Source organism: Myodes glareolus, chromosome 5 (genome assembly GCF_982192425.1).
Source record: "Myodes glareolus chromosome 5, mMyoGla1.1, whole genome shotgun sequence".
Classification (NCBI taxonomy): Eukaryota; Metazoa; Chordata; class Mammalia; order Rodentia; family Cricetidae; genus Myodes; species Myodes glareolus.
In genome coordinates this window covers 65,519,054-65,537,313 of record NC_142030.1, presented here as the reverse complement: position 1 = coordinate 65,537,313, position 18,260 = coordinate 65,519,054, and the positions used below count along the sequence as shown (strand labels likewise).

Sequence of the window (18,260 nt, the reverse complement as noted above, 5' to 3'; positions counted from 1 at the left end):
TGAAGTCATAGAAAAACTGCCTTCTTTCCTTCTGATCTTTTTATTCTCATCCCATATCCCGTGTCTGTGGTGCATTCTGCAATAAAAGGGGACAGTGACACATAGATTAATCCTTATGTGACTTATATGACTGCAATCAGCAGGCCAATCTTTCTGAGAAGAGCTTTTTAGGCTAAGGTATCTTTCGTGTCATGATCACAGAGAGGACGCTAAAAGGGGATCTGAAGAGGCAGGGCAACCAGTGAATGTACTGGCAAGAGTGTTAATTCTCCATGTTTCCAGAGTTTGTGAACACAAACAGAAAGCTGTGTGATTTGGTAGTGGGTGATTGTTACTTTATCTCCTTGATTCTTTATCTTACAGACCCTACCTTAAGAGACAAAAAACCCGAAGGTACAAGACTACATAAAAGTAACGAAGGGGGCTTACGTAGTGTATGTGTACATACACTAGTAGGTTTCTAGTTGGATCCTGAGATAATCAAACCAATCATATATGTATTATTCCCTCATTAGTCTTTTCTTTAAAACTATCTGACTCTCAAAAGACTGTAGAATGGTCAACCCTATCTACCACACCTCCTCCTTCTATGGTTCAGAGATCATTACAGAAGAGGGGGTGAAAAGAATGTAAGAGCCAGAAGTGGTGGGGGAACTACAGGCAAACAGTATCTTCTGGGTACACTAAGGCAGCTGCACAGGAACACACAGCTACTGTGATAGCATACACAAGACATATATGCATGTACAACACAAACCAAACCTCAGCACAGAGAATGGAAGTGGACATGAGGTCTCACCACTAATCAGGAAACTGTTGTCAATGTTAGCTTCTAGGAGAGGGAGAGACAGGATTCTCTAAGAATATAGTCTCCAGTAAGTTGATCATACTCCAGTAAAAAGCCACATATTCAAGAATATCTAGGCAGTACAGATTGGTCTTGATGGGGTTTAAAACAAAAGGACACAAAATTGCTTGGGTAGAAAGAGGCAGTGGATTTGAAAAGAGTCAGGGGTGGAGAGTAAATGCTATCAAAACACATATGAAATAAAAAAAACAAAATATTTCCTGAAAAATCTGATTCTCTCTGTTACATAAGCATGCTTAGGAAAGTGTGGCAAGGTTTTGCACATGAACATTTTCACAATAAATATTCATTATTTAGATATTTGACTCCAATTGATATGAACATACAAACATAATAAAAATGTTTTAATGTAGAAGATAAATTCACAGTATAAGACTTGTGTACTTGAGGAAGAATCACACACCTGTGTAATATCTGCATTATTTCCTCAACCCAAATGTTCTAAATTCAATCCCAATTTGCTTTAATAAAAATTATTGATTTATAGTAAAAATGAATTGGAAAAGGGGTGATATTGGTCTTTCCAACAATATTTATTGGTGATTAAAAACTAATACATATGTTTACAAAATTAATCATATGTTTGGACATATAGTCCAGAAATTGCCTGCCTTGGTAAATACACAAAGGAATTAAAGACTTACAGCCACACAAAAGCAGGTAGTAGGTACTTAGAGCAGCTTGCTTCATAACTGCCAACAGCTGGAAGTAAACAAGGAATAGGAGGGAGGCCATCCAACACCCTTCTCTGGCCTCCAAGCACTCACCTAAGTACATGTTCCCACCATCATACATTCACATACTAACACACACACACACATGAAAGAGAGAGAGAGAGAGTCAATTAAAAATTTTAGAAAGAATAAACACCAATATAAAATGCAGCATCTGGGTGATGGCGCTGTTGCAATATGAGTTCATCAGTTTCAGCAAATGGACTATTCTGATGCTCGCTGGGGATAATGGGTACTATTATGCCTATGTGGGGGCTAGGGACATACTAGAAATCTTTGTACTTGTCTTTCAACTTTGTTAAGAACCTAAAACTAATCTAAAATATCTTTTTAATATTATCAATGCTCTTCTGAAAGGCACAATTATTTAAACAGTTAAATCATTTTAAAATTAGTTTTATAGTTCAATGCACATTACATTAACCTTTTCTGAAAGATTGCTTTGCATAAATGTGAAACACTCTCATCCATCATTATGAAAAGAATAAAAGCAAAGATATAATTTAAAAATAACCAAAAACCTTTTCCATGTTTGAATTTTTATATAACTTCATTATTTTCTAGGAAAAAAAATGCCCGATATCACTGATTCAATTTCACTTTGATGAATATGTTAACACTTCCATTCGAGCCACAGAGAAGGTGGCTCTGGAGCAGGTTGAGAAATAGAGAGAAGTGAGCCTGTAAATAAATTCTGGACAGGGGCCATTTATAAAATGGATCTGTTATTATCAGCCAGCAGAGTTGAGAGAAACATACCAATGAGTGGGCAGCTCAGACAATCCACCTTCCTGCCAGTCACTAGGGCTGAACTATGGCAAGAACTCTCTTCTCAAGACACTGCTCTTCCAAAATGTTCCCTCTCTTTCTTCCTGCATGCTAATTCCTCATGGAGCCCTTCAGCTCTCTCCCTCCATTTCCCTGTCTTTTATCCCTCTCCTTCCCTCCCTCTCACACCCCTCTCTCTCTCTCTCTCTCTGTGTGTGTGTGTGTGTGTGTGTGCACTGCATGAACATAAATGTTCAGGTATGCACACCTGAGTGTGTGTGCATATTAGGAAGTAAGGGGTAGTTTTTGTTGTCATCCTCTATCATTCTCTGTCTTGTTGCCTAATACAGATTCTTCCACTGAATCATAATCTTACCATTTTGTCTATGCTGACTGTCCAAGAAACTCTTGAGATCCACATCCAATGTCCTTATCTACAATGTTGATGTTGCAGGCACACGAATTCATACCTGACATTTTATATGGGTGCTGGGGATTCAAACTTGGGTCCTTGTGATTTCCTAGCAAGCTCTCTTACATACTGAAACACATCCCAAGCCATTTAAGGTCTTATTACTGACACTTTATCTCACACTAGATTTGAAGAAATGGATGCCAGGTATGAGCTGCCCCCTGAAGTGCCACACATGAATGTAGTGGTATAATTGCAGTGGTTCCACAGAAGAAAAACTATGGATACCATCAAAATTGATAAAGATTCAATTTGAAAAGAGACATATCTTAATTAGAAGAGATGATAGTTCATCAAACAGCATGACTGTTTAATCAAAGCTAACATATAAAACTAACAAATGCTTTTTATTTGATCAGTTATAACTTTTCAAAAGAAAAATCTCTACAAAATTAAGGTTGGGGAAAGGTTCTGCTTCTGTCTTTTTAGAAGGATAAAGTTTTCCAGCTAAGGAATCTGAAAACCATTGGGCAAATGATACATCTGAAGAAAAAGGACAAATCATCCAGAAAAAAAAGTCTCAAGAAAAAGAATGAATTGGCCTATTGGTATATTATGTTTCCAACGGAATAAAATTTCACAAATTTTCCCTAATGTTTGCTTCTGCTGTTCTCTACAGACATATAATGCAAATGGCCTTTTTGTAGTCCCAGTTCAGTTAAAGATTAAAGCTGGCTTTGGAGTTGGAGGTGGTGCTTTCCTTCTCTAAACCCAAGCATGTTTATTGAAGTAAAATCCAAAATCTCTGTCTCAGTATAGAAGATTTGCCTAATATGGAACAGAAGAAAAACATATATTTAAGGACTACTTTGTTGCCATTAATATCATAATCCTTTGGTTTTATATTAACTCTTTAGCAGATTTTATTAATCTGTTAAATTTTTTAATTTTAGAAAAAAGTTTCATCTACCTTTTTGTACATGGTTTTGGGTTTGAGTCTCTATCAGTTTTCTGTAGTGAACCATGGCATGCCTAACAGAGACCTTTGAAGTCTCCAAAAGGAAGATAGGACCCCACAACAATGATCCCTCTAGGACTGTGATAACACCACTAAACTGAAAAACACCACCTAAAGATCTGCATTTGAACTACAAACTGCTCAGAACCATTTCGAAGTGGCTAGTTGAGAACAATTTCGATGATTCAGTCTCAGAGACTACTTTAACCAGGACTTGAGAAAAGCCCTGTATTTTCTCATCACACAGAGACTGGACAACAAATGATAAAGCTACCTCTCCCAGGACTTGACAATTAACCCAAATTTTTCTTTTCAGAATTCCCTAAAGATGCTGTTGCTTCAGACACCAGTAAGAAAATTTAAGAATATAATACCCACATTCCCAAGAGGTACAGTGGTAGTTTTGGGTCATTCATTATGTTATGGATATTTGTCATTCTTTAGGGGAGCTGGTTACAAGTTGCTATTGTTTTTGGCCAGGAGGAAAGTTGAACAAAGGAGAGTAGATTCAGAATTCTTGTTTTGAAAAGAAAAATGGGGATACAGATATGATAGGATAAAAGGGTAGATTATTGAATCTACCCTGAAAAGAAAAAAGGGAGACTATAGATACAATGAAATAAAAAGGTAGAGTATTGAATCTACTTTTAAAAAGAAACTACTAATTTTAAATATTTTATATTGGATTGGATTTTTGTATACTGTATACAAATTTTGAGATCAATTTTGTTAAAACATACTATATATGCATTTCTAATATTGTTCAAGGTATTGTACCTATACAACTCATTTAGCAATGTAATACAAATTTCTATCTATTAAAAGTTATAATTACCAACTATTTAGGATAATAAAGAAATGCAGGTTAGTAATTAGTCATCTATTACAATCAGACTTGTAGCCACATTAGGTATGTTTTCAAGGTCAAACAGAGATATATTTTAAATAGATAGGTCATCTTCAAACACTTCAGAGATCTACAGAATATGGCATTTAAGATGTTTTAATAACATAGGTTCTTTATTTATGACAATGAGACATATCTGCTCCTGGTAACACTAATCTACTTCAAAGAAGATGGGCATCTAAAAACTCCACATGGAGTTTACTTTCTTTGTATAGAAGTAAGGCACTGGACAAATAATGCCCCTGACTTAACTGCTGATAGAATACTGTCCTAATTGGACAAGTAGGACACAAAAGAAAGTGACTGTCAAACATTGTCAAGACAAAGTGGGATAGCCCTTCAGAATATCCTGCTTTACAGAAAATTCTTTTGAATATTCTTGCCTGTAGGCTGAAGATATATGCCCAAACATTGCAGAGGAACTTTGCTTAAGTGTCCAGGCAGGGGATGTTTCTGTAATTTCTCACATTTTTTGAAAGTCACTTGCTTGTACTTTCTGCTTACTCAGTTAATATTATTTCCTTCTTGGATCTCTGAGGGAACTGGAGGCTACACAGTTATAGTTACAGTTTTCCTTGTTTACCAGACTCAGAAAAAATACTCACTAAAGAGGTATAAAGTGTAAAAGCTTGAGAGACAACAAAAAAGATAATTTGATAATGCAAATTAGAATAGAAAATGAATTAGGTACAACCTTTTGGACTCATAAGATAGGATAGATATGGACTATTTTATCCGAATTTGTCAAAAGCAAATATATTAATATTGCTGATGTGTTTATTGCTTGTATATAGTTATTGTACTTATTGTATATAGTGTTTCCTATAATATTTATAGCCTTCCTTTTTATTTTATACAAAATAATGGTATAGTATTTGTGTTTTAATAAATAAAGCTTTCCTGAAGATCAGAATGCAAAGTAGCCACACTAGTCAGTTATACAGGCCAAACAATGGTGGCACACACCTTTAATCCCAGCAACCACACTAGTTAACCATAGAAGCTGGGCAGTGGTGGTACATGACCTTAATCCCAGCACTAGAAAGGAATATAAGGCAGGAGGAGACAGGTCTCAGCTCAGTCTCAGTCTGAGCATTCATGGAGGCAGGATCGCCCATTTCAGTCTGATGTACAGGTAAGAGCCAGTGGCTGGTTGCTTTGCTTTTCTGATCTTCAGCATAAACCCCAGTATCTGTCTCTGGGTTTTTACTATTTGAACCACACACATGACTTTGTGGCAAGGAAGTAGACCACATGGAGGCCCCCATCAGATAGTGTTCTGGAATCAGCTGCCAACAATGGGAAGCACGGGTATCATCTTTCCCTGTCAAGTCAACTGATAAGAACCTATTTCTGGCTGATACCTCATCACAGCCTCCACGAGGAATTATCTAAGCGTGGTGTGGCCATCTAACTCACAGAGACTGTGAGGTTAACAACATACTGGTATAAACTATGGTATTAATACCTTAGACAGCGATAGGAAACTGACGCAAAAACTAGGCTTTTGAAACTACACTTCCTCTTTCCACATTCCTGCAAATTTTATAGCTAAGAGTGGGGTATTCTTTATCAGACTTTTCTCTTCTTCAAGAAGGTAGGTTCTTTTTGATTGGGCTAGAATTCTATAGGGCCTGGGTCAAAACTTCTCTTTTCCCAGTAACCTTCAATCCCCTTCATGTTATCTGTAAAATTTTTCTGATCTGGATTATGCAGTCACTAGACATCCCTTGAAGCCCAAAGAATCTTTATAGCTCCTTCTTAGTGGCCTGGTCCTCCAAACATTTCCAGCTACTTGCATTGTGTGGAGCCGTCATTGGAATTATATCACATCCTCAAAACAACATGCCCAGTTATGTCAGTGCACCCCAAGGATGGGTCCTCTCTGATTATTCTGAGGCCCCTGAGAATTACATTAAATCAAATATGCTTTCAATAGGGATCAGATTTTCTGAAAATTAGTAAAAATAATTGGTCATCATTCCTCTTTGTAAATCTTTCCTGATTAGAAATGAATTACATAGATCCTAGTCTTAGTTTTACTGATTTGAAATAAGGTCTTTGTAAGGCATATACTTCAATTTTCAATGGAAAAATGATTTCTGGCATATTTTGACACCTAAAATATTCTGGAAGATGAGTATTCCATCTCTTTATCCATCCATACATGTATAGACATGCATATGTCCCGGAGTGAACAGCTATGCTCACCATAAAAAGGAACTCAATTTGCAGCTTGATTCACATTAAGATTCTCAGAGAGCTGCTTGAAGCAATAGTTCTTCTTTTAATTGGCGTGTGGAAATAGACATATACGTACACATATACATACACATATAAGTACACATATACATGCACATATACATACACATATACGTGCACATATACATACACATATACGTGCACATATACATACACATATACGTACACATATACATGCACGTATACATGTATTCAATGGGTCAGTCCTGAACTGTTACAGAAAACAATTTCCAGTTTTTAAAATGATAAAAGGATGAAAACATTAATAATTTTATCCATTACTTATCTATCTATAATTCATATGCTGAGTAGACAAGAAATAGACAAAATAACTCAGGTTCCCACATTCATATTTATTTGAAAAAATAATGACCTGATTCAATTTTATATTAGAATATTTGTTCTTGATAAATGAAAGTTTGAGTTCACTATCATTTTGTCAGTATCTATTACTTGTTTTCTATCTCACTCAGAATGTGTACTTTTTTTTCTTTTTGAGACAGAGTTTCACTGTGTACCCCTGGCTTTCCTGGAATTGCCTCTCCTGGAATTGCCTCTGTAGACCAGACTGGCTTTGAACTTGGAGCTCCACCTACCTTTGCCTCCTAAATGCTGGGATTAAAGGTGTGCACCACAACTGCCAGACTCAGAATGTGTACTTTTATTACTAAATAAGTTAATGAGGTTTTAATCATTTATATTTGACTTGGATTTATATTGAAAGCATCAAAAGATTAAAATATACAGTTCTAGTTAGTTCAATCTACTTAGAAGTTGCATTGAAAATTGTCATCATATTAAAGTCAGTAACCTGAAGGGAATTGAGTCTCAAATGAAAAGTAAAGAGAATTTTCATTTTTTACTTTGGCTTTTTTTTTGCTGTTGCTGTTATTGTTGTTGTATTTGTGGTTCTTTGTTGACTTTTCCTGTCAATAGTTATTGCTTCACTGCTCAGCTGCAAAGCAATGCTTCATTGCCTTAGTTTGTGATAGCAGACCTGGACTATGAATATTCTCTTTTGCTAGCACGCAAAAACATGATGTTTTCTTTAGTAGAGAACACTAAAAAACATAGTTCTGAATGAAGGGACTTACCTCTTCCCTATTATACGATATCCTTTCTCTAATTCCTCTGCACTCTAGGGGTAGCAATGTGGGGGACAGCCCAGAGTACTCACCACTCAGGAAGTTACGTTAATACTCTGCGCACCTCAGCTAGCTTCTTTCAACTTTCCATGGACCCCTATGGGGGCTTCCCATTAAGATCTGTCATTTCCTAAGGGTAACCTTCCAGAATCCAAAAGAATCTTGATGGTATCTTTCCAACAAGTCTTAGCAAATCCTCAGGATGCACTTTAGTAACAGACTACCTTCCCTGGCACTAGTATGCAATCTAAGGAAGTCTCTGGTTTTCAGATCCATCCTGTAGAATTTTAGCCAGTTTCTCTGAATCCTTTGTGCTACAGCTCTATCTTCTGCCATGACAAACAAACCTCAGCTTTGAATGGGGACCCTTTCTCAAATTCGTTACTTCCTTAGGTATCCTGCCGCCAGTCATAAAACTGCCTCATTTATCCAGAGTTCTCCTTGTCCCTCAGGACTTAGTAACTATGTTAAACTGTCCCTGTTTTAATCACTACAACATGGATGGACCCTAACTGACACAGAATGATTTCAGTAATGATACTAGAAGACAAATCCACAAACATGCAGCTTAGGCATCAAATGATTTTGTTGTTTTCCTGGACTCCAGGGCCATGCTGACCATCTTGTCAACAGGAATACAATGTAATGGTTTGAATGCTGATGTCCCACACAGGTTCATGCATTTGAACACTTGCTCTCCTATTGGTGACACTTCTTGGGGAGCTTAAGATGGTGTGGTCTTACTGAAGGAAGTATGTCAGTAGGAATGAGCCTTTTTTTAAAGGCTCACACCACTTGTAGTTCATTCTTCCATTTCATGTTTATGGGTCAAGATACGAGATCCCAGCACCCTGCTCTTATTGCCACGATTGCCACTTGCTGCCACGCTTCTAATCCACCATCATAGACTTTGAAATTTCTGGAACCATTGGCCAACAACAACAGCAACAACAGCAAAACCCATCTCCTATTTTTTTCTTGTCCATGGTGTTTTACCACAGCAAGCAATAAGTAACTAATTTATTCCCTGTAACATGAAAGGGCCTGCTTGTTGGGGTATCTGTCCCGCCCAGTACCCCACAACCAGCAAGTCCCAAAGAAAATTACAGAGAGGACTCCATAAGATTATAAACTGATTGGCCCATTAGCTCAGGCTTCTTGTTAACTCTTACAGCTTATATTAACCCATTATTCTTATCTATGTTAGTCATATGACTTGGTACCTTTTTCAGCTGTCAGTTCACATGTTACTTCTTCAGTGGTCTGGGCAGGAATGGTGGAGGGAGCTTCCTGCTTCCCAGAATACTCCCATTCTCTTTGCTCCACTTCTAGTTCCTGTCTGGTTTTCCCACCTACACCTCCTGCCTGGCCAATCAGCATTTATTTAAAGTATGATTGACAGAATACAGGCAATTCTCCTGCACCAACTCCCCATGGCATGGAATGGCATCACAGTATACCAAGGCTTCATTGTGGTTAAAAAAAAAAAAAAACCAAGCTGGTGGTTTTGTTTGTTTGTTTGTTTGGTTGGTTGGTTGGTTTTTGGTTTTTCGAGACATGGTTTCTCTGTGTAACTTTGGTGCCTGTCCTGGAACTAGCTCTTGTAGACCAGGCTTTCCTTAAAATCAAAGAGATCTGCCTGTCTCTGCCTCCTGAGTGCTGGGATTAAAGGTGTGTGCCACCATTGTCCAGTCCAAACTGGTGCTTTAAGGACCTAAGTGGATGTTCTATGTATGAATCTTAGGTACCTGTGACTAGGCATGTCACAACAGAAAAAAAAGAGGGCATGGAGAAGTCAGAAGGAGAAACCCCTCCCTCACACGCTCAGAAAACATGGTGCTATCTATCAAAGGACAAATACTAACAAAATCCAGATGTGGTTCTACAGTGTAAGCAGTGAGAGTAATTATAGACAGGAGAACCAACAGATTTGGAAACTACCATACCTCCAAAGATGATAATGACACAAAATAAATAAAAATAAAGGTAGGAAATACTGAGACAGCTTCCATGGGTGCTGCTCCAACTTGGTGTCACCATGTCCTACAAACTCTATCAACCTTGCTTTCAGTCATGCAACAAAATACTAAAAAGCATTGTCCAAGCTTCCTGTTGAAATAGCAACAACACAGGAAAATGTGAAAGTCTTGTTAATAAACTAGAGTCATTGGGCATTTCCTCTCAGTCAAAGAACAAGCTGGAATTCAATGCGGAAACATCACTGGCAGTTAAAGCGTATACTTGTTGTTTTGTTGTTGTTTTGCTATGCTTTGTTTTTTAGGGAGAGAGTGGATAAGAACTGTATTAAAGGAAAAAAACACATTTTTTAAAATTCTTTTGTATTTTCTTCTCTACCAAAAGAGGTGAAGAGAGCTAAGGATACAGAGCAATGGCAGAGCACTTGCCTAGCATGAGCTAGGCTCTGGTTCAATGTCAAAGGCCACAAAAACATGCAAAAGAAACCATAGAGGTTAAAAGAGTTAAACAAGTCATCTTTTCTTTCTTACCTGCCCTGCCCTAAAGACAAGACAACTGAGTGCTGCTTTCTATTGATCAGAGATCTGTTCTTTGCCCATCGTACACATCAACACCACCCTCTATTTGCGTAGGTCAATCCTCCAGGTATGGAAGTTCAAACATTTCAGAGTAAGCGGAGGCACTAAACCACTGGCAGATGCCTTTGAATGCTGGGAAATAAATGGTCTAAAGGCAAGATGCTATAGCTTCCTAAAGGCAATTCGAGGCTTAAGTTCAGTAGATGATTTTCAGAATAAAATCTTGGCATGCCTTGACATAGTACTACTGTCTTTGTAAACAGTACAATGAAGCAATGAGCCCTGGGCTTATTGGCAGTGAAGATAAAGAAAGGTTGAAAATGAAAGAGAGACAAATATTTATCAAACAAATGCAAACAGAGTGAAAACAGGAACGGAAATTTTAATTCCAGACAAAGTAGATTTCAAGGCCAAAAGCAGGAGAACCAAAAGGTTTGGCAGGAGGTAGGGGCTTAACAAAGACCAAACGGTCCTAAGAAGCCACACACCTAATTATGAAACATCAAATAAGAGTGAGCAAACACTGCTGGAAAGTCAAGGAAAACAGAAAGAAGAGCAGTTGTTTGGAAGATTTGTACTAACTTGTCACCTAATGTAGGACAAGCAGAGAGAGAAGCCTAGGCAAGCAGAAGGGGAGTCCAAGCTGCAGAGAGATAATCAAGGTTTTCAATGCTGTCATCAATGTCAGTCCATGGCTTTAGAAATGATATAGTATGTTTTATCTCCAGAAGTTCAGCACGGGGGATACTGAGGATATGCTGTCATGCAGGATCAGAGGGGTTGCAATCAATTTTTCTACTGTATCCATGTTACTGGAAGAACAAACGTCCAGTGTAGGGGAAGTACCATGCTCAACAGCAATTCCTGCTTATTGATAAATTCTCCTAGTGCTCACCTTGTGAATTTCTAAAGTTCTGATCCTCAACATTTTAATCCACTCACATAGACAGCAGAACAATGCCAAATCCCTTTATATGAACATAAAGATGGTTTTGTTTCCCAACGTCATCTACACAGTCCAAATGAAAGACTTGGGGTCCATCTGATTTCCATGCATGTGACAGGCTACATGAGACTTTTCTCTAAAATAGAGCTGGAAAGAGTAGGAGAACAAGAATGGTTTGAGTGCTTACGGACAGTTCATAGCCCAAAGATTTATGGGCTCTGGATCCATAGAGGAAGATGGAAGAGAGTCTGGGCAGCCATCATAATGCAAAATGAGACTAAGAGACATCAAGCCATCAGGCGCTCCCTCTCCCTACCGTTGTAGCTTCCTTCCTTCCTTTCTTTCTTTCTAAACCTTTGCATTACCTAAAGCATTCCCAATGCTTTAATTCTTCATTACATTTTCACTATATTATATCTCATCCTGGATTCATGTGGACAGCTTTACAGTGGTTTATTTTTTTTTAACTTGAATGCTTTGTAGACTTAACTTGATCCAACTATAAAATCTCAAGGTCTTTTACCAACTTTGTCTATGACCTTGACTTCTATTCCAAACAAACAATATGACCGTTCACATAGAAGAAAACCAAAGTAGCCCATATGTCTTCATTTCAAATATTCATTCTTCTGCCCCCACCTTCCCACTTCTGGAACTACAGGCCTGTGCTACCATGCCCTGTATATAGAGTGCTAGAGATAAAACTTGGACTTATTGATGCTAGGCCAGCACTATATCAGGAAAACTATATTCCACATTCACCCTGTTGTTGATTCTTGAAAAATGTAACAAGTATTTGCTTTGCTTTCCAATGTCATTTCTTAATTTAACTCCACTACACATTTGGCATTAGATTCTTAGTGTTAAACTCAGGTTTTCATTTTGATAAGAGTTTTTATGGTTTGTTTTTCTGTACTGTTGGTTTTTCAGTGGGATACAGAAGAAAAAATTTTCTCTGTACATAGAAAAAATATTAAATGTCACCATTGAGCCAGACTTTGGATTTCAGGATTTCAACTGAGATTTGATGCATCAATCAAGTTGAATAGAGTTATAGTGAAGGAGAGACAGGTTATGGATCATTAATAGTCAAATACAAAGTGGGTGACACATCTTATATTCTAGGCATCTATCAGCTCTCCCCTATCCATGTAAGTATTAATGGAATTTGAGTCATAAGGAGTAAGAAGAAGGTAGCTAGAAATTCCTTTCATGATAGCTAGAATTTGAGGGTTTCATGTGATGGGGTATCTACACATACAGCAATGATTGATGTAATTCTGCCACCAAAGGCTGCTATTTTATAAGTGCATAAAAATTTAAAATATATTCATGATAAAAAATACATGAGACTCTTTAGGTTTCTTGTGTATAAAAATTTACTATATCGTACTGGCTGCGAAGGAAAAGCCAATTTCCATGGCTCCTGTCAGTCACATGTGGTTTGGAAATGTTTATGCATTCCAGATGTACTCAGTGTAAACTAGAGAATCATATCGTATTTCCACTGGCTTGCGTGCACGCATATAAAACTTGTTTTTCTCACAGTGCCACATGAAAATACATGGAGAACGAGCCTCAGTGATCACAATTAATTAACTTCCTTCTTGAACTTTCACAGCTATGATGCTGAGGGCAATTCTGGTCCTTCATGTTTACAGAGACTGCAACTTCTGCTCTGTAGCTTTTCTTGTTCAATTCTGTTCCACAGCATGACAAACCAAACGCTGTGTAACATAAGTTTCTGCTACCTCCTGTGTATGGAGCCTTCTGCTAGGGACTAACAATACTCAGAAGGACTTTCATTGCAAGGAGCCCCAAGTTCAGTGTGAAAGATTACCCAGTAAACAGATTGTTCCCATGTAATGTGGTAGTCCCATTTGTACAGCTCATGTTATATATTATGACCTATGGAAACAGTGAAGAGTTGGACAGAACGGGCCTCCTGATGACTAAGTTTGAGATGACAAGGGCTGGACAGTATTCAAAAGAGTAGGAACATTGTGTGCACAGACTCATTGAGAACACATGATTCGAAGACCTGAAAGAAATGCTATGTGGCTTCAGGGCAGACATAGAGCCAATCCAGAAGATAATTTGAAAATACACAAGGAAGGGTTGAGGATTATGAGAGACTATATTTGAATTGTATACATCTTGTGTTGAGGATTGAAGGTATCTTCTCACTAAGAAGACATAAAAATCATGGATGAGTGAGCTAATGACATAATGTCCAACACCTAGATTGTCTCTTGCTGTATTCTGCTTTCTGACACTTAACATGGTATCTGGAATCTAGTTAATGCTCAACTAATGCTAGCCATAATCACCGCAAATAGTACATAGACTCTCAGATGTCCCCAGGGATTTGTATCTTTATACAAACTCTCTCCTTGATTACCAGCTAGACTTGTTGACTAATTTTTGGTTCATAAAATATGTAAGAAGTAGTGAGATATCCCTCCCATTATTAGGTTATAAAAATGATGTGGCTTCCCTCTTGGGAAATTTCTGTAATGCTTACCATTTCTGGGCCTCTTTTTCTTTTGGATCATTAGCTACCATGTCTAAGACACTCTAACAGTTTATGGGGAGTCTTACATGAAGCAAATTGGCTCACCGTAGCATGGGATATTGCCCACTGTTCATATCTATTGGGGTTATATCTTCTGAGACTACCAGTTGTCACAGCAATGGACTTTGAAGTGAATCCCTCAACTTCCTTTGAACCTTCAGGTAACTGTAGCCTTGGCCAACTGCTCAATTATCCTCTCTGAAGAGAGCCTAAGCCTAAAACACCTCTTTGAAGTGCATCTAGATTTATCACCCACAAAACTGTGTCATATCAAAATGTTGATTCACTACATTTTGGTATGGTTTGCTATCCAACAATAGAAAAACAGTGTATTCTACTGGTATTATCTACTCTGCAATGATCTCAGGTATGGCTTGTAGTATACCTGGAAGGGATATGGAGGTACTGAAGGGCTCTCTAATAGGCCAAAACATGGTAAACACAGACCTAAGAATGGCAAAAGTGGCACCAACAGGTTTTGTATTTTACCCTTCTGTCTCTTGCTAAAAATCATTAGATTACATTCTGAAAGCTAGTCCCCAAGGTCCATTCTCTTATTTGGCCACTGATTCATTCCCAAGACAAAACACCAAGGTCCAACAATCAAATCTCAGTATTTGGCTGACGCATCCAATGAGGATTTACCATCTCACTGTAGCACAGACTTCTCAATTTTCTCCTTAAAAATCCACTCCTGAGAACAATTTTAAAAAAATGCCTGCTCTTACTGCTGCTGTTGCTGTCTGCCTTTACATCTCCCCCACCCTACTTGTCCCCCCCCGGGGGGGCTAATAAATATCTTTTGTGCTGAGGACTTGATGTCTGGATGTGTCCTGTACCAACTCTTGGGGGGATAACCTCCCTTATAGGTACTGTAGAAGATGATGGAACATTGCTTGGAACTCCAGCTTTTGTGATTGGGTTCTGAGTAACCTAGCAGGTGGTTCCACATCTCTCTCCGAGGAAACACATCTGTTACCCTTTGGTTCCACTAATCTATTAGACTACTGATAAAATCATTATATCCAAACTGCAGCACAGATTGTTTAATTCAAAGTGTTACTTTGAATAGGTAGGAATACTTTGAAGTATAGCCCTTCTCCTAGCTGCTGAAAAGGATCCAGGGACACTCATCTGTCTCGATGATGAAAATCACAAATGTCTGCAGAAAGGTACATACAGTTCATAGATTCCCAACGTCCATATGTGACTCTAAATGATTATGTGATGTGCCGCCTTAGCAAGTACTTCTTAAATTTTCTGTATACACTGTCCAGGTGGGAACAAGTGGATAAATATAGATTGCTTGAGGAACATTGAGTTTTTGGCACAAAACTTTTGGCAGTTTATATAACAATGTTGATTTGAAGTCAGTGCCTTTATATGTAAAAAAGATGTTAAGACTGTGTAAAGATGTTAATATTTACCAAAAAGAAAATGTTATAGTCAACTAAGGAAAGAAAAAAAAAATTTGAAAACCCAAATCTGACTTCTACATTATTTTTTGCTTGATTCTTAAGTCTTTTTTTTGGTAGTTCTTAAATCCTTTTCTGTTAATGATTAAGCAACTGCTGTACAGCACTATAAACCTAAATAGTAGCAGTATGTTATATTCATAGGGAATCGGGAGAAAGGGAGATGTTAGAAGCTAGCTCGGTACCTTTGTCCCTGATGGTTTTGCTCTGGGTTGCAGTTACTGGGAGCTGAAGAACTGGTGTGGGAGGATGTCCTTAGAGCCACTGCTGAGATCCCCACCAAGGGGGATGACAAATTCAGCAGCACGGACGAGGTGTGGTGGGGGTAGATACTCGCATGGTGGCTCACATTGACAACCAGTGGATTATGTTGACATGACAGTTCATAGGTTCCTGCGGAGAAATAAGACGATAAACACTGTGCTGAGCCATTATCTTAGAACCATTTAGCACCTGTTTATCCTTTCTCTATGTAGCATACAAGACCACAAACATTTCAGAGGTCAACATCAGATTGATTCCTACGTCTACTGAAATAACCCTGAAGGACTCTAAAGAAATAATTCTCAACTCACCAAGCGAGTGGTTGCTTCCACTGACATCAACCAGGTAGACGGTCACTGTTGGCTGCTGATGCTTCCCAGGGGCCAGGCCATCAGATGCCAAGAAAAGGAAAAGTGCTGCTGCAACTCCTGGTCTAGCAAAACACACCTAGGTATAAGCACATGCACCATGAGCAATAGGCTTCCGCAGGCAATCGAGGGATATGCCCATCTTATCTCTGTCATTCTTGAGCACTTCTTCTTTGAACATAAGCACCTTGTTCTCCGTTGCAATGGAAAACATGGAGTGAACACAGCAGCAACCAAGGTGACAGCAAACATCAAAATGCGATCCCTGAGATAAAGATGACTGAGCATCCTTCCTGCTGTTCTATTCATTACCGTTTGTGCTTGTTTGTTTGCTTGGTTTTCGAGACAAATTCTCATGTAGATAAGGCCACACTCGAAATCACTATTTTCCCAAAGATGACACAGAACTCCTGATTATCCTGCCTCCACACTTCAAGTACTGGGATTACAAGCGTGAAATATCGTGCCTGGCCTGAAGTTGTCATTTTTAATTTCTCAAGAGACCACTGGTAGAGGTAATAATCCTCTATAAACTAATCAATACCCCTTCTACGTTAAAGGGCGAGAAATAGACAGAATGACTAATGAATCAACATCTGTACAAAAGCTAGCTTCTTCTGATCTGTCCCAAGATGAGACTAGGTATCAGTTATCCTCCCAGTCTCCCCACCTCCTCTCTCTATTCTCAGATCCTCTCATTTACCAGGAAAACTATGACGCTGGGAGAGAGGCTGTAACGGTTTGAATGAAAATGGCCTCACAGGCTCATATATTTGGATGCTTATTTACCGGCTAGGGAGGTGTGGCGTTGTTGGAGAAAAGGTGACACTGTGAAATATATGAAATGTGATATATATATTTATATATATATATATGTGTGTGTGTGTGTGTGTGTGTGTGTGTGTGTGTATGTATATATATATATGTATATGCATGTGTAGCAGGGTGTGCGTGCTCGACGTGCTCAGTCTGTGTAATGTTCCTTGTATGTATGTCTTCAGGGATTTCCGCTGTGGCTTTTCCTTGGGTTCTGAGCGTGATGCCGTTCCAGTATAGACCATAGTACATCTAATTGGCAGGGACCTCCTCTGGAGTGGGGAAAAGACTAAAAACATGTTTTCCATTTTAACAAGAATTCTTTTTGTCCACAGACTCGGGTTTCCTGAGTCCTGGCAGCACGCTTCCAGTGCTCACTAGCATTGCTGTCTTAATTAGAGTGATTTAACGATTTTCAGTGGTCCAGGCAGCACAGCTCTCCCTTCGTCCTTCCCACCTTTGCGGGAAATTCCAGCCCCACTCCCTTTACACAGTGTCTCCCCTACTCTTTCTTCATTTCCCTTCTTTGAAGTAATAAATATTCCTTCACAACTTCAAAAACATCCAGTCGCACAAGTTACAGCTTCTAAAATGAAAATGAAGTCTTCTATCCCTGGATGGCCAAGGGCTAGACATAAAACCATCCCAAGGAAACCAAGAGTCTAACTCAGAGCTCTTGACCCCAGTAGCAAATGACATCAAAGCCTCCTGGGACCTCCCCATAGCCTCTTCCTTTCCATGTACCACAACAGAGACCTGAGACTGGAAGACAGCTCATTTCCTCAGCCAGGAACAAGAAGGCCTCAGAACTCGAGAGTGGGGTGGCTTCATCAAAACACAGAGCATCTCAGTCTTCCACCCATCCCAAATTAGGTAGCAGAGGTAGGATTTATAGTGGGTGTGGGCTTTTCTGTCCCGAGGGTCCATACCCAAACCTTCTAACGCCGTTTGCATCTCTTAACAACATAGACTTCTGTTCTGTGGCAGTTTGAATACCATGTCACTGTGAAACTTCAAGCCTGTTCCAATGGCAGCGCCTCCGTGCCATGCTCTGTAGGGGGAGGTTACAGCAGCATTTCCAGGCCACAGCTTAAGCAGGAAAACCACAGGTGAGACTTATAAAGGGCACACAGGCAGAAAACTTTGG

The 18,260-nt window shown here is 38.8% G+C and overlaps 1 protein-coding gene and 1 long non-coding RNA gene across 2 annotated transcripts in view; one reads left to right on the top strand and one right to left on the bottom strand.

Annotated features, from left to right (window-relative positions):
• The window catches only part of Pappa2 (pappalysin 2), a 240,885-nt gene that overhangs the window by 90,168 nt on the left and 132,457 nt on the right, over positions 1 to 18,260 (bottom strand). The window contains exons 12-13 of the mRNA XM_048421621.3: positions 16,241 to 16,376; positions 15,851 to 16,058 (exon numbers count right to left, since the gene is read on the bottom strand). Of these exons, the coding sequence (XP_048277578.3) occupies positions 15,851 to 16,058; positions 16,241 to 16,376 (344 nt within the window). The remainder of the gene's footprint in view (positions 1 to 15,850; positions 16,059 to 16,240; positions 16,377 to 18,260) is intronic.
• Positions 15,177 to 16,586, top strand: LOC125391929 (uncharacterized). Its single transcript, XR_007229322.3, has 2 exons — positions 15,177 to 15,362; positions 16,142 to 16,586. It is a non-coding gene; the product is annotated as an uncharacterized LOC125391929 (long non-coding RNA).